Source organism: Rhinopithecus roxellana, chromosome 15 (genome assembly GCF_007565055.1).
Source record: "Rhinopithecus roxellana isolate Shanxi Qingling chromosome 15, ASM756505v1, whole genome shotgun sequence".
Classification (NCBI taxonomy): Eukaryota; Metazoa; Chordata; class Mammalia; order Primates; family Cercopithecidae; genus Rhinopithecus; species Rhinopithecus roxellana.
In genome coordinates, this window is record NC_044563.1 from 58,430,131 (window position 1) to 58,446,281 (window position 16,151).

A 16,151-nucleotide genomic window follows, 5' to 3' on the forward strand; every position below is an offset into this window, starting at 1 on the left:
AGGCACGGTTGAGGGCTCAGGAAAGAGGCTCCTCTTACAAATTTTAAGGCTATAGGACCACCCACACTTTTTGGGGGATCATATTCCACCTTTGTCCAGGCCCCGCCTCCGCCCCACCCTTCCTTCCCCCTCCTCTCCGCCCCACCCTTCCTTCCCCTCCTCTCCCGTAAGACTAAGAAGCGCCACACTTCCTATGGCCGCCACAGTGGTCCGCTTTCCACTGCTCTAGGGTTGCGCGCGCGCTCTCACGCTGCCACCTCACTCGCGTGTCTGCTCGCCCTCGGCCCCTTCCGATTGGCTCATTGTGTAAGTGACGTAAGGGCTCTAGCCTCCCCCCCCCCCCCCCAACTTATCCCTGGCTTGCCCCGCCTCCTCCTGGCTTCGTCTGGCGCGAGTGGAAACCTAACCTGCCCCGTCGCCGCCATGCGGGAGGAGCCAGTAGAGGTGTCCAAACCAGGAAGGCGCTGGCGATGGCGGTGGCGCGCACGCACGCACGCACGCACGCCAACGGCCGGCGGGGCCCCAGGCTCGCGCCCGGGCTCGCCCCGCGCAGCGCCAGAGGCTCGCGCACTCAGCAGGTTGGGCTGCGGCGGCGGCGGCAGCTGGAGAAGCTGAGGCGCTGCGCGTGAGAGGTCCCAGATACATCTGCGGTTCCGGCTCCGCCACCCTCCGCCTCTCTCCCCCAGGTGTCGGAGTCGAGTGCGGAAGGAGGGTACTGCCCTAGCCTAGGGAAGCCAGAGCACACCCCTGGCTCCTGCCGACACCGCCCTCCCCTTCCCAGCCGCGGGCCTCGCTCGGTGGTAGGCTACTCTGCCGGGAGGCGGCGGCGGCTGCCAGTCTGTGGAGAGTCCTGCAGCCCTCCAGCCGGGCTTCTCCACCGGGCCTTGCAGGGGCCGAGAGAGCTCGGGGCTCGCCCTTCCGCTTGCCTTTTTCGTCAGCCGGCTGGAGCAGCATCGGTCCGGGAGGTCTCTGGGCTGAGGCGGCGGCAGCTCCTCTAGTTCCACCATGTCCGCGGGCGGAGACTTCGGGAATCCGCTGAGGAAATTCAAGCTAGTGTTCCTGGGGGAGCAAAGCGGTGAGTGCGTGGCTCCCCCACTCCTAGCAGCTGGCCGCAGCGTCTCCGCACCGCCCCCGGTGCGGCCCTTCCGTCCGCGGAGGCTCCCAGCCCGCCTAGCGTCCGCGCTCGTTGCCACCGCAGCCCTTCCCGCTGTGCCCCCCCCCCCCGGTGCCATTGGCTCTCCGCCTGAATCTGTCGGCCGAGATTTTACCCTGTTCCCCGGGTTCTTCAATCCTTGACTCGCCGTCTCCGTTCCCTGCAGTCCGGCCATCTCCGGTCGATCTGCCCCCCCTCCTCAGCCCTCACCCCGCCCAGCCTCTTGTCCATCCCTTTCTTCCTCCGGTCTCCGTCGTTTCCCCTACCCCGGCTCCCTTTCTTGAGCCCCACCCTTATTCCTTGCTCTTTTCCCAGTTCCTCAGCTCTCTGAGGCCCACTCAGGGAAGCCCCACTCCTGAGAACGGGCCCTCTTCAACCTTGGCCAAGGAGGGTGGGATCTGGGCGTTGTTTTCCCCAGAGGCTTGGCCCTGAGAAGTGCTGATGTCGTCGAAGGTGGGAAGGGGTGGTCGTAGAAAAAATTATTAAATGGTTTTCACCTGGGTGGGAAATGATCGGGCCATAGAGGAAACATCTGAATTTGAGACGACTTGAGCATGGGGTGGTTGGGGGTGAAAGGGGTAGCGTCGGCAGTGGAGATTTTTGCCTCTTAGGTTAGATGGGGCTGTGGCTTGTCGGAAAACCTCATTTTGTTCTGTTGACTTCCATCACTGACAATTCTTTTGGCAGTGTTGATGATTTTTCAATCTCTGCCAGATGCTATGTCATGATCATTTTACTTGGAATATTTCTCATCTCACCTACCCTTTTTCTCGTTTCAACATGAAGCAGCGTCTGAGTTTCATGGTGGTACAAACGGGAATTACTGGGGAAATGTTAATTATTCATTTCTTGAGTATTTTCCAATGATATGTTGAGGATTCATGTGAGAGAAGGCTTGGAATAACAAACATCTTTGTTTTGTCGGATTTCCTTTGGAAAATGGAGTAGAGTAGGAATAGACTCAACTAGTTATCTAAATTAGATTTAAATACCATTTGGGCTAAATAATTCTTTTATGCTTCATATTCCGTACTATCTGATGAGTGAAATTGTTATGTCATTCACCTGGTCAGGTTCTGCTGTCACTGTACTTCTGTATTAGATACAAGATCCTAATTTTGTGATGGTCGTTTCTACGATTACTTCTTGTAGTAATTTCAGTTTTATGCTGTATTATACAAACTTGACACTCGACAATTCAGGGACGATTACCCTCCTTTGTTTTTCTCACACTTTGCATGACCGTCTTTAAAATTCAGACATTGAGAGATTAGTTCTGAGTCATCAAACATTGAGTACCTACTAGGTGTTTTAGGTGAGGTTATAGAAAACATGAATTATTTGTTTTGACTGGAGGGCATATAAGTGACACAAACTCATAGCTTTTATTACTACTTTGAACTATTTATACTAACTTGTATGCCATTGCAGAGGTTAATAATCTTGCAAAATTGCCTCCCGTTAGAACTGGGAAATCATTTTTCTCCTTTCATATGTAGATTATCTTCCCCTCCTCCCTTTTGGGGGTAAAAATACGATCTCCTTGCATTTTGCTTACATATTTTCCTGAGGTAAGTATAAACTTGTGTCTTTAGGTGAGTAACTTGGTAGAACCTATGGAGTTGATCCTGGTCCAGCTTTTATATGTCAATTTCAGGATCGTTCCCAAACATAAAATAAAGCTTATTGATCATTATTGGTAAAAAGGATCCAAAGTACTTATTGTGCATCTCGCTCTGTCACCCAGGCTGGAGTGCAGTGGCCAGATCTCAGCTCACTACAAGCTCTGCCTCCCGGGTTCACGCCATTCTCCCGCCTCAGCCTCCTGAGTAGCTGGGACCACAGGCGCCCGCCACCTCGCCCGGCTAGTTTTTTGTATTTTTAGTAGAGACGGGGTTTCACCGTGTTAGCCAGGATGGTCTCGATCTCCTGACCTTGTCATCTGCCCGTCTCGGCCTCCCAAAGTGCTGGGATTACAGGCTTGAGCCACCGCGCCCGGCCGTTGCCTTTCTTATGTTGTGATGCACAGCTATTTAGTTTGCATGAAAAAACTCATTCATCTCCCTGTCTAAAAATATTTTAGCATGAATGGAGTGCTTAACTTCCTAAGTATCTTCAGGTTTCCTTTGAATTTCTTGAGTATTTGTATATGTTCTAATTCATAATGGAGAGTTTTATGGCTTCTAATTTCGTACCTTGTTTAAGCCTCTACTACCCTCCCCCGTCCATTACTGAAGCCTGGTTAGATTTTTTTTGTAATAGACTTCATTTTTTAGAACAGTTTTAGACTTGCAGAAAAATCGAAAAGATAGTGCAGAGTTCCCATATATCCACACATCTAGTTTCCCTTGTTATTAACATCTTGTATTAGTGTGGCACATTTGTTACAATTAATGAACTAATATTGATATGTTGTTATTAACTGAAGTCCATAGTTTATTTAGATTTTTAGTTTTTGGTTTTTTTTTTGAGACGGAGTCTCGCTCTGTCGCCCAGGCTGGAGTGCAGTGGCCGGATCTTGGCTCACTGCAAGCTCCGCCTCCTGGGTTTATGCCATTCTCCTGCCTCAGCCTCCCCAGTAGCTGGGACTACAGGCACCTGCCACCTCGCGTGGCTAGTTTTTGTGTATTTTTTAGTATAGACGGGGTTTCACCGGGTTAGCCAGGATGGTCTCGATCTCCTGACCTCGTGATCCGCCCGTCTCGGCCTCCCAAAGTGCTGGGATTACAGGCATGAGCCACCGTGCCCGCCTAGATTTTTAGTTTTAACCTAATGTCCTTTTTCTGTTTCAGCATTCAATTCAGGATGTCAAGTTAATTATCTTTTGAAGTTACTATATTGCCAAGTAATGGCATTCAGTAGCCTTGACCATGAAAGATTGATCTCTGTTTTCATGGTCAGTGTCTATAGTTTTCTTATGCATTAGTAGAGGTCTGTAGACTCCATGTCGTTTTGATGTAACGCTTCATGAATTATTTATTTTTAGGTCTGGTAGAATTCCACAATTCAGCTTTCAAAGAGTGTAATTTGTGGCAAGTCTTGTTTTTTCCTTAATAGCATTTACCACATTTATAATTATCTTATTTTTTGTGTGTGTGTTTTTATTTCCCACAGAAGAATGCAACTCCCATGAAGATGAAAACTGTTATCTTTTTTGTTCAGTGTATCCCCATTGCCTAGCATAGAGCCAGGCTCATAGTAGCTGCTCAGACATGTTGGGTGAATGAATGGTGGATGAATCTAATAGTAACGAAAGCTAGTAGCCTATATTACACTCTTTGACATGGTGAAGTTCACATTTTTTCCTTATGCAGTTGATAGTTTAACAATAACACTTAAAATTTACATCATTTGATTGTATACAGGAATGTATCAGATACTTAAGTGGATAGAGAAACCAATCATTTAAAGGCCCAAGCATTTCATTCAAAAAATAGGACTGACCTGAATTTTGTACTTTTTTGTTTTTGAGTTGAGCAGAATTAGTCTTCCTTTGTTAAAGTTGTTGTTAAATTATTAATATAACACATGAAAAGTATTCAAATTATACTAATGATGTGCTCATGTGCTTATGGAACTGATCTGAAATTAGGTTTTATTTGGCTTGTCAAAAATTTAAGATACTAGGGTGGGTGCGGTGGTTCATGCCTGTAATCCCAGCACTTTGGGAGGCTGAGATGGGTGAATCATCTGAGGTCAGCAGTTCAAGACCAGCCTGGCCAACATGGTGGAGGCTCACCACCCTACCCCCGGCCCGGTCTCTACAAAAATACAAAAATTAGCCAGGCATGATGGTGGGTGCCTATAATCCCAGCTACTCAGGAGGCTGAGGCAGGAGAATCGCTTGAACTCAGGAGGCGGAGGGTGCAGTGAGCCGAGATCATGCCATTGCACTCCAGCCTGGGCGACAGAGCGAGACTCTGCCTCAAGGAAAAGAAATATATATGTATATATATTTAAAATACTATGCTCTATGATGAAAATGAATTACGTCAGTACATGAAGCAGATTGAGTTAATGACATCAATCTTAACCTTGGATAAATTCTTACAGTTTAATAAGGGAATGTTTGGCCAGGCGTGGTGGCTCACACCTGTAATCCCAGCACTTTAGGAGGCCCAGATGCATGGATCACCTGAGGTCAGGAGTTCAAGACCAGCCTGGCCAACATGGCAAAATCCCATCTCTGCTAAAAATACAAAAATTAGCTGGGTGTGGTGGCGTGTGCCTGTAATCCCAGCTACTCAGGAGGCTGAGGCAGAAGAATCACTTGAACACCCAGAAGGTGGAGATTGCAGTGAACTGAGATCGCCCCACTGCACTCCACCCTGGGCCTCAGAGTGAGACTTCGTCTCTGAATGAATGAATGAATGTGGGAATACACAGTTGGAAGTTTCCTTGAGGAGTCTGTTTTGTTACTACCTCTGGCTATTGTCTTGAGATGCGGAGGCACTTTTAGTAATGTCACTGAGTGATTTACAGTAGAAGATTTTACTATGTATACATGTTACCAATTATAAATTAGGAGAGGTAGTGACAGAGAGAAGCGCACACTCAGCCTACTACTGCTTTTTTCATTTTATATTGCCTTTTCTTTTTTACATCAATGTTGACTGAATTGCAGTATGTTAGATAAGGAAAAATGTCTTACTGTCAGAGACTAGCAGTACTGACCAGGTTGTTGTTGTTTTTCTTTTGAGACAGGGTCTAACTCTGTCACTCAGACTGGAGTGCAGTAGTGCGATCTCAGCTCACTGCACCCTCTATCTCCCAGGCTCAAGTGATCCTCCCACCTCAGCCTCCCAAGTAGCTGAGACAGCAGGCATGCACCACCACGCCTGGCTAATTTTTGTATTTTTTTGTAAAAATGGGATTTTACCATGTTGCCCAGGCTGGTCTCAGACTTTTGAGCTGATCCTCTGGCTTCAGCCTCCCAAAGTGCTGGGAGGCAGGTGTGAGCCACCATGCCTGGCCAGTATTGAACATTTTATATTGGCTAGATCAGTGGTTTTTAAACTTTTTTTTCCCAAAACCTCTTTCTGCTCTTACAGATTTTTGAGGATCCTAATGAGCTCTGTTAATGTGGTTGTTATTGTTCTTCCTCTTCTTCCTCCTCTTCTTCTTTCTCCTCTTTGTCCTTCTCCTCCTTGTCCTTCTCCTCTTGTTCTTTTTCTTCCTCCTCCTCCTCCTCTTCCTCTCACCTTCCTTCCCCCTTCCTCCCCCTTCCCCCTTCCTTCTTCCCCTTTCCTTCCCCCTTCTCCTTGGATGCAGTGACTGTTCACAGGGGCTATTATGGCCAACTACAGCCTTGTCTCAAGCTCTCCTCCTGCCTCAGCGTCCCTGGTAGCTGAGACTATAGGCACATGCCACTGTGCCTGACTTTTGTTTATGTTTGTTATGTTATGTATTTTATATCAACATTTACTGTACTGAAAAAAATTAAAAAATATTTAATATGTTAAAAATAATAGGGCCAAGCATGGTGGCTCATGCTTGTAATCCCAGCATTTTGGGAGGCCGAGGCAAGCAGATCACTTGAGGCCAGAAGTTTGAGACCAGCCTGGCCAACATGGTGAAACCCCGTCTCTACTAAAAATACAAAGAAATTAGCCTGGCATGGTGGCAGACGGTCCCAGTGGTAGTCCCAGCTACTCAGGAGGCTAAGGCAGGAGAATCGCTTGAACCCGGGAGGCGGAGGTTGCAGTAAGCCAGGATCACGCCATTGCACTCCAGCCTGGGCAACAAGAGCAAAACTCCGTCTCAAAAAATAATAATAATAATAAACCCATTGCATGTTAACACCTTTTTTTTTTTTTTTTTGACAGCCTCCCTCAGTTGCCCAGGATGGAGTGAGTGCCTCCCGGGTTCCAGTGATTTTCATGCCTCAGCCTCCTGAGTAGCTGGGACCACAGGCACATGCCACCATGCCTGGCTAATTTTTCGTCTTTTTAGTAGAGACAGGGTTTTGCTATATTGGCCAGGCTGGTCTCAAACTCCTGGCCTCAAGTGACCTGCTTGCCTTGGTTTCCCAAAGTCCTGAGATTACAGGCATGAGCCACCGTGCCTAGCCTTCATGTTAACATCATTTCTGAAATGAAAAAGAATTATTTTCCAAACAGAGATTTAGTGAGAGTGACATTGTTTTACATATTTGCAAGTCTCTTTAATGTCTGACTTGATAGAGGACAATTGGATTTGCATAGCTGTTTATGCATTCAATCCTGTAATATTACACATCATATAGGCCCTGGGGAACTCCACAATACATTTCAAGAGAGTAAGAGTGAAAAATTCAAATAACATCTTAATATTACAAAAATGATTTTGACATCCAGGAGTTTGTGGACCTCCCCAAGGGTCTTGGGAGATCCCAAGGGGTCAGTGGATCACTTTTTGTAAACTGCTGGGTTAGGTAATACCTAGCCAATTGTATTTCCTGTTACAATGTTGCCAGTTTTTCATGTCTTGTTCTGAGGCCTTAAAACTAAATGGTAGAGTTAATGATTTAGAGCATTAAAGGACTGGTAGAGATGGAGACTAGATTGCATGTTTCAGCAGTGGCTACTGACCTTTGGCAGATTGTTCAACATCTCTTTATGCTCCATTTTTCCTTATGTATAACATAAAGATAATAGACCTACCATGGAGTTATTGTGACGTTTAAACTAGTCAAATAATGCAAAACATTGAGAAGAGTGCTGGCCACATGAGAAGGGCTCAGAAAGTGTTTTAATTTAACAAATGTTTATTGAAAATTGCTACAGTGTCAGGTGGTTTGTTAGTGCCTACTTTTAAGGAATTTATATTTTATCAGGGAAGAAATATACAATACCTAATACAATATAGTATGATGAGTGCAGCTGCTTTTAAAAGTAGAGCTAAGGCTGGGTGTGGTGGCTCACACCTGTAATCCCAGCACTTTGGGAGGCCTAGGTGGGCAGATCACTTGAGGTCTGGAGTTGGAGACCAGCCTGGCCAACATGGTGAAACCCTGGCTCTACTAAAATACAAAAAATTAGCTAGGCATGATGGTGCATGTCTGTAATCCCATCTACTCAGGAGGCTGAGGCAGGAGAGTCACTTGAACCCAGGAAGTGGAGGTTGCAGTGAGTGGCCATGTTGGCCAGGTTGGTCTTGAACTCCTTGCTCTCTCACCCAGGCTGCAGTACAGGGGTGCTATTATAGCTCACTGCAGCCACGAGCTCCTGGGCTCAAGTGATCCTCCCACCTCAGCCTCTGGAGCTGTTGATATTAGAGGCATGTGCCATTGTGCTTAGCTGATTAAAAAAATTTTTTTAGCAAATGAGGTCTTGCTGTGTTGCCAGGCTGGTTTCCAACTCCCGGCCTCAAGTGATTCTCCCGCCTCAAGCTCCTGACTCTGGAATTACAGGCTTGCACCACCTCACCTGGCTTGGACTTTTTATTAGACTTCCTAATTTTATTTCATCTGGTCTCTTCCGTTTCCTTATGCTTCTGTTTTAATTCTTATAAGATTTTTCTCAACTTTCTTCCATTCTATTATTTTTTTCTGCTGTCATTTTAATTTCTTTTTTTTTTTTTGAGGTGGAGTCTTACTCTGTCACCCAGGCTTGAGTGCAGTGGTGCAATCTCAGCTTACTGCAACCTCCGCCTTCCAGGCTCAAGTGATCCCTCCCATGTCAGCCTCCGGAGTAGCTGGGACCACAGGTAGCTGGGACCACAAGCATGCGCCACCAAGCCCGGCTGTTTTTTGTATTTTTGGTAGAGATGGTGTTTCACCATGTTGCCCAGGCTTGTCTTGAATTCCTGAGCTCACATGATCTGCCTGGCCTCGGACTCCCAGAGTGCTAGGATTACAGGCATGAGCCACTGTGCCAGCCCTTATCATTTTAATTTCAAAGAGCGTTTTTGTTCATTTTCTGAATGTTCCTTTTCTGTAGCATCTGTTTTTTGTTTTTTGAGACAGAATCTCGCCCTGTCACCCAGGCTGGAGTGCCGTGGCACAATCTTGGCTTATTGCAACCTCCACCTCCTGGGTTCAAACGATTCTCATACCTCAGTCTCCTGAGTAGCTGAGATTACAGGCATCCGCCACCATGCCTGGCTAATTTTTGTATTTTTAGTAGAGATGTGATTTCACTTTGTTGGGCAGACTGGTTATGAACTCCTGACCTTCAGTGATCTGCCCACCTTGGCCTCCCAAAGTGCTGGGATTACAGGTGTGAGTCACCACACCCAGCCTTCTGTAACATCTTTTTAATTCCCATTTTTACCTTTTCTTGTCATTTTAAAGATATTAATAAGCTATATGACTTTTCTTCCTGCATATTTAGTTTTTGTACATTGTTTTTCGTCTCTGCTTGTTTTAGTTTCTCTATTTCCTGTTTGATGTGGTCCTCAAAAAACTCGTGTTTCTTGGCTATTTGCTTCTATTTAAGAGTTGAGCAGTAATTTTTTTTTTTTTTTAAGCTCTTGTGTGGGTTTGTGGGTCTTTACTGCAGAATGATCTTGCTGAGTTCCTTTTTGGGAGTCTCTAATGTTAGGTCTTTAAGTCTTTTTGCTGGTCAGATTCCCTGAAGAATTACTCAGTGCACTGCTGGAGAGAAACTTGGTTGTCAGTGTTCTTGGAAGTGAATGGAGAGAGGGTTTGAAGTCATAACATACAGTAAATGCATTTAGTTTCTTTGCTTTTAATATTGTTTATACTCTATCCCTCAGCTGTACCTTGTAATCCCTAGTACAGAAACCCTGTTTTTCTTTCTCAGCAGCATTATCTTCTAATTTTCTGATGAAATGGAGGAGGGACCCAGCTGTGTTGAACCAAAGAGGGAATATAAGAGAGTGTTAATCTACTTGTTAAATAGACTTTCATCCCTTCCTTCTGTTTTTAGTTCCATCTTCACCTTTATTTCTAGATGTACTTGGCCCAGACAATTCCTAAATCAATGGGCGTTCTGTGGTCCAAATCAGCTTTCTCAGCTTTCCCCATTGTCGGTTTAAAATTGATCATTATTGAGTCTGTTAGGTCAATTACTACTTTTCCATTTGCTTTCTACCTTCTAACTTGGGTGATTTAGATTTTCTGAGAACCAACACTTAATACTTGCTTAATACTTGTTTAGGGTTGGTTGGTTGGTTTTTTGAGACAGGGTCTCTCTGCGTTGCCCAGGCTGGAGTGCAGTCTGTTCATAGGTATGATGATAGCACACTACAGCCCTGAACTCCTGGGCTCAAGTGATCCTGCTGCCTCAGCCTCCTGAGTAGCTGTGACTATGGACTCAGGCTACTGAGCCTGGCTCTCTTCTTTTTTTTTTTTTTTTTTATTGAGACGGAGTCTTGCTCTGTCGCCCGGGCTAAAGTGCAGTGGCCGGATCTCAGCTCACTGCAAGCTCCGCCTCCCGGGTTCAGGCCATTCTCCTGCTTCAGCCTCCTGAGTAGCTGGGACTACAGGCGCCCGCCACCTCGCCCGGCTAGTTTTTTTTTTGTATTTTTGTATTTTGTATTTTTTTTTTTTGTATTTTGTATTTTGTATTTTTGTATTTTTAGTAGGGTTTCACCGGGTTAGCCAGGATGGTCTTGATCTCCTGACCTCGTGATCCGCCCGTCTCGGCCTCCCAAAGTGCTGGGATTACAGGCTTGAGCCACCGCACCCGGCCTCTCTTCTTTTTTAAAAGTACATTTTGGCTGGGGGGCATGGACTCACACCTGTAATCCCAGCATTTTGGGAGACTGAGGCGGGAGGATTGCTTGAGGCCAGAGGTTTGAGACCAGCCTGGGCAATATAGTGAGACCCTTTTTTTTTTTTTTTTTTTGAGACGGAGTCTCGCTCTGTCGCCCAGGCTGGAGTGCAGTGGCCGGATCTCAGCTCACTGCAACCTCCGCCTCCCGGGTTCACGCCATTCTCCTGCCTCAGCCTCCCGAGTAGCTGGGACTACAGGCGCCCGCCATCTCGCCCGGCTAGTTTTTTGTATTTTTTAGTAGAGACGGGGTTTCACCGTGTAGACCAGGATGGTCGTGAGACCCTATTTTTACAAAAAAATTTAAAAAATGAGCCAGGTGAGGTGGCACATGCCTATAGTCCCAGTTACTTGGGAGGCTGGCTTGAGCATAGAAGATTGAGGCTGCTGTGAGTCTTGATTGTGTCACCTCACTCTAGCCTGAGAGACAGAGCAAGACCTTGTCTCAAAAAAAAAAGTACATTTTATAAAATTAAAACTAACTTATTTTGCCCCCATATTCATAGTAGCATTATTCATAGTAGCCAAAAGGTAGAGGCAAACAAGTATCCATCCACAGATGAATGTATAAACAAAATGTGACACATGCATACAATGGAATATTAGCCTTAAAAAGGAAGGAAATCTTGGCCTGGTGCGGGGGGCTCACGCCTGTACTCCCAACAGTTTGGGAAGCCAAGGTGTGAGGATCATTTGAGGCCAGGAGTTTGTGACCAGCTTGGCCAACATGGAGAAACCCCGCCTCTACTAAAAATACAAACATTACCTGGGCGTGGTGGCACATGCCTGTAATCCCAGCTACCCTGGAGACTGAGGCACGAGAATTGCTTGAATCTTGAACCTGGAAGGTGGAGGTTGCAGTGAGCTGACATCATGCCACTGTACTGCAGCCTGGGCGACAGAGTGTGACTCTGTCTCAAAAAAAAAAAAAAAAGGAAGGAAATCTGACACATGCTACAACGTGGATGAACCTTGAGGACGTTATGCTAAATGAAATAAGGCAGTCACAGGCCGGGCGCGGTGGCTCAAGCCTGTAATCCCAGCACTTTGGGAGGCCGAGACGGGCGGATCACGAGGTCAGGAGATCGAGACCATCCTGGCTAACATGGTGAAGCCCCGTCTCTACTAAAAACTACAAAAAACTAGCCGGGGGACGTGGCGGCGCCTGTAGTCCCAGCTACTCGGGAGGCTGAGGCAGGAGAATGGCGTGAACCCGGGAGGCGGAGCTTGCAGTGAGCTGAGATCCGGCCACTGCTATCCAGCCTGGGTGACAGAGCGAGACTCCGTCTCAAAAAAAAAAAAAAAAAAAAAAAAAAAAAAAAAAAAAGAAATAAGGCAGTCACAAAAGGACAAATATTTTATGATTTTTTAAATTAATAAGTACTAAATAAACCTCTTTGTTATCCTGTCCATTGTGAGATTGACTAAACCTTGCCAAAACATCCCAGCAGACTTCACTTTTGAGATGAAATCCAAACTCTCTTCTCTAAGTTAAAGGCTTTCATAGTCTGGCTTCTACCTTTGTATCGCTTATTTCTAACACTCGTCTTTACCAGGCCAAGATTTCCTTCCTTTTTAAGGCTAATACTCCATTGTATGCATGTGTTACATTTTGTTTATTCATTCATCTGTGGATGGATACTTGTTTGCCTCTACCTTTTGGCTACTATGAATAATGCTACTATGAATATGGGGGCAAAATAAGTTGGTTTTAATTTTATAAAATGTACTTTTTTTTTTGAGACAAGGTCTTGCTCTGTCTCTCAGGCTAGAGTGAGGTGACACAATCAAGATTCACAGCAGCCTCAATAAGGCAGACTTTTTAAAAAACATTTTTTTTAATTCTTGTTTTAAAATGTTGTAATTAGAGATAAGATCTCGCTATATTGCCCAGGCTGGCCTTGAACTCCTGAACTCAAGTGATTCTCCTGCCTCAGCCTGCCGAGTAGGTGGGACTACAGGCATATGCCACCACACCCTGCCAGTTTGTTTTTTCCTTACAGTCAGGGTCTTGCTCTGTTGCCCAGGCTGGCGTGTAGTGGTGTGATCATAGCTCACTGCATCCACAAGCTCCTGGGCTTAAGCAGTCTACCTGGCTTAGCCTCCCGAGTAGCTAGGACTATAGGCACATACCACCACAGCTGGCTAATTTTTAAGTTTTTTCATAGAGACAGATCTTGCTTTGTTGACCAGGATGGTCTCAAACTCCTGCCCTTGAGTGATCCTCTGGCCTCAGCCTCCCAAAAGGCTGAGATTACAGTCATGAGCCACTGAGCCCAGCCTAGTTTGGTTTCTTAAATTGTCATTAAGTTGTGTACTGTACAGAACATGTCTCTGCCTTTTATTTTTCAGTAGTTTTGGGGGAACAGGTAGTGGGTGTTTGGTTGCATGGAATAGTTCTTTAGTAGTGATTTATGAGATTTTGGTGCACCTATCACCCGAGCAGTGTACACTGTACTCAGTGTGTATGTAGTATTTTATCCCTCCCCCACTTTCCCCTGAGTCCACAAAGTCCATTATGTCATTGTTTTGCCTTTGTGTTATTATAGCTTAGCTCCCTCTTACATAAATGAGAACATATGATGTTTGGTTTTCTATTCCTGAGTTACTTCACTTAGAATAGTGGTCTCCAACTCCATCCAGGTTGCTGCGAATGCCATTACTTTGTTCCTTTTTATGGCTGAGTAGTATTCCATGGTAGATGTATACCGCATTTCTTTTTTTCTTTTTTTGAGATAGAGTCTTGTACTGTTGTCCAGGCTAGAGTGCAGTGTCGTGATTTCGGCTCACTGCAAGCTCTGCCTCCTGGGTTCAAGAGATTCTCGTGCCTCAGCCTCCCGAGTAGCTGGGATTACAGGCGTGTGCCACCATGCCTGGTTAATTTTTTTATTTTTAGTAGAGATGGGGTGTCATCATATTGGCGAGGCTGGTCTCGAACTCCTCACCTCAATCTGATCTGCCCACCTCGGCCTTCCAAAGTGCTGGAATTACAGGTGTGAGCCACAGTGCCCACCAACCTAATCCATAATTTTTTAAAGTTAGTTTTGGTAGAAATTTGGGGGGATGAAGGAGGATTCAGAAATAGACAACAGGTATAAATGGCATATTTGAAGAGTGAACTTGTGATTTAACTAAATACTGTGTTCTGGGGTCCTTAAAATATTTGACTCTTCATTACAGAAAAATTTGAACGTATAAAGAAATACAGAGACTCGCATCAGGAGCCCCTGTTAGCTGTTACACAGCTTTAATAATTATTAACTCATATCAGTTTTTTTTTTCATCTATATAGCATTCCCAACCTCTGTACCAAAGTGGGTTATTTTATATATTTATTAATTTTTTAGAGACAGGGTCTCACTCTGTCACCTAGGCTGGATTGCAGTGGTGCAGTCATAGCTCACTGTAACCTTGAACTCTTGGGAAAAGTGGGTTATTTTAAAGCAAACTCCACACGTCATATTGTAACTATTTTGCTATGGCTGCTCAAAGAGGAAGACCTCGTTACTGAAATATTCTTGACATTTTTGTATATAATTGCTCATAGAGGCCTTTATTTTTGGGATACTGTTCGTTCCTTTACATATTTTTGAGCTTAATATTTCAGGAGCTCTCTATTGGAGAATTAAAATATCCATGAGTTCATAATAATATAAAGAAGTGACAGCTCTTCCTTAACAATTGGAATTGTTAAGAATTCCAATTAACAAATACAGACCGAATGAGGTAAATTTTAAAATCACCATTAGAATACCACAGTAGTAATTGCTGCAGGTAAGATCCCTTTGATGAATTTTAAAATTGGTGGGCAAAAAGTTTGAGAACACAATGCGTCGTCTCAAAGTGTCTTCCCCAATGTAGTTGTTATTTACAAAGGGAAAAACATTAACTGTAGGGTGAAGAAACACTGTAGACACCACCAGTAACCACGTGATTAAGGTTGACGTGATTAGGAATAAGATAATGAGCCATTATGTATCCTCTGTTATAATGCACTGAGAAAGGCACATTAATTCTGTGGTAGTTTTGCCAAGAATGCATGACCTCTGTCTAATCTTGAGAAAACATCAGACAAATCCAAATTGAGGAACATTACCTGAAACAACTGACCAGTATTATTCGAAAGTGTCCATGTCACAAAAACAAGGGAAAATGGCAAAAATCTCACAAATCAGAGGAGCCCAAGGAGACATGACAACTAAATGCAATATGGGATCCTGGATGACATCTTGGAACAGAAAAAGGGCATTAATAGAAAAATGGGTGAAATTCTAAATCAGTTGCATAGTTTAGTTAATAACATGATATCACTGTTAAGTTTTGATAATTGTGCTGTGGTTATGTAAGATTTTATCTTAGAGGCTGGCTGGGCTTGGTGTCTCACAGCTGTAATTCCCAGCACTTTGGGAGGCCAAAGTGGGCCAATCACGAGCTCAGGAGTTTGAGACCAGCCTGGCCAACATGGTGAAACCCAGTCTCTACTAAAAATGCAAAAATTAGCCGAGCATGGTTGGGTACCTGGAATACCAGCTACTTGGGAGGCCGAGGCAGGAGAATTGCTTGAAGCTGGGAAGTGGAGATTGCAGTGAGCCAAAATCATAACATTGCATTCCATCCTGGGTGACAGAGCAAGACTCCATCTCGGGGGAAAAAAAAAAAGATTTTATCTTAGAGGAAGCCAGGTAAAAGGTATACTGAAATTCTCTGTACTATTTTTATAACTTTTGTATAAGACAAAAAAGAATTTCTTTTTTTTTTTGAAACGGAGTCTCGCTCTGTCCTCCGGCTGGAGTGCAGTGGCGTGATAACGGCTCACTACAAGCTTCGCCTCCCTGGTTCACGCCATTCTCCTGCCTCAGCCTCCCGAGTAGCTGGGACTACAGGCACCCGCTAGCTACCACGCCCGACTAATTTTTCTTTTGTATTTTTAGTAGAGACGGGATTTCACCATGTTAGTCACATCGTCCCAATCTCCTGACCTCGTGATCCACCCACCTCAGCCTCCCAAAGTGCTGGGATCACAGGCGTGAGCCACCGCGCCGGCCTTTTTTTTTTTTTTAAGACAGAGTCTTACTCTGTCGCTCAGTCTGGAGTACAATGGCGCAATCTTAGCTCATTGCAACTTCTGCCTCCCGCATTCAAGCTGTTCTCCTGCCTCAGCCTCTCCAGTAGCTGGGATTACACGTGCCCACTACCACACCGGACTAAATTTTTTTTTGGAATTTTAGTAGAGATGGGATTTCACCATGCTGCCCAGGCTGGTCTCAAACTCCTGAGTGATC

General features: G+C 45.1%; 1 protein-coding gene across 3 annotated transcripts in view; it reads left to right on the forward strand.

Annotated features, from left to right (window-relative positions):
* The first annotated feature begins 484 nt into the window (after positions 1 to 484).
* Positions 485 to 16,151, forward strand: part of RAB6A (RAB6A, member RAS oncogene family) — a 102,188-nt gene continuing 86,521 nt past the window's right edge. For all 3 annotated transcript variants that reach the window (XM_010366841.2, XM_010366840.2, XM_030917608.1), the window contains exon 1: positions 485 to 1,075. In XM_010366841.2, the coding sequence (XP_010365143.1) occupies positions 1,006 to 1,075 (70 nt within the window). In that variant the 5' untranslated portion in view covers positions 485 to 1,005. The remainder of the gene's footprint in view (positions 1,076 to 16,151) is intronic.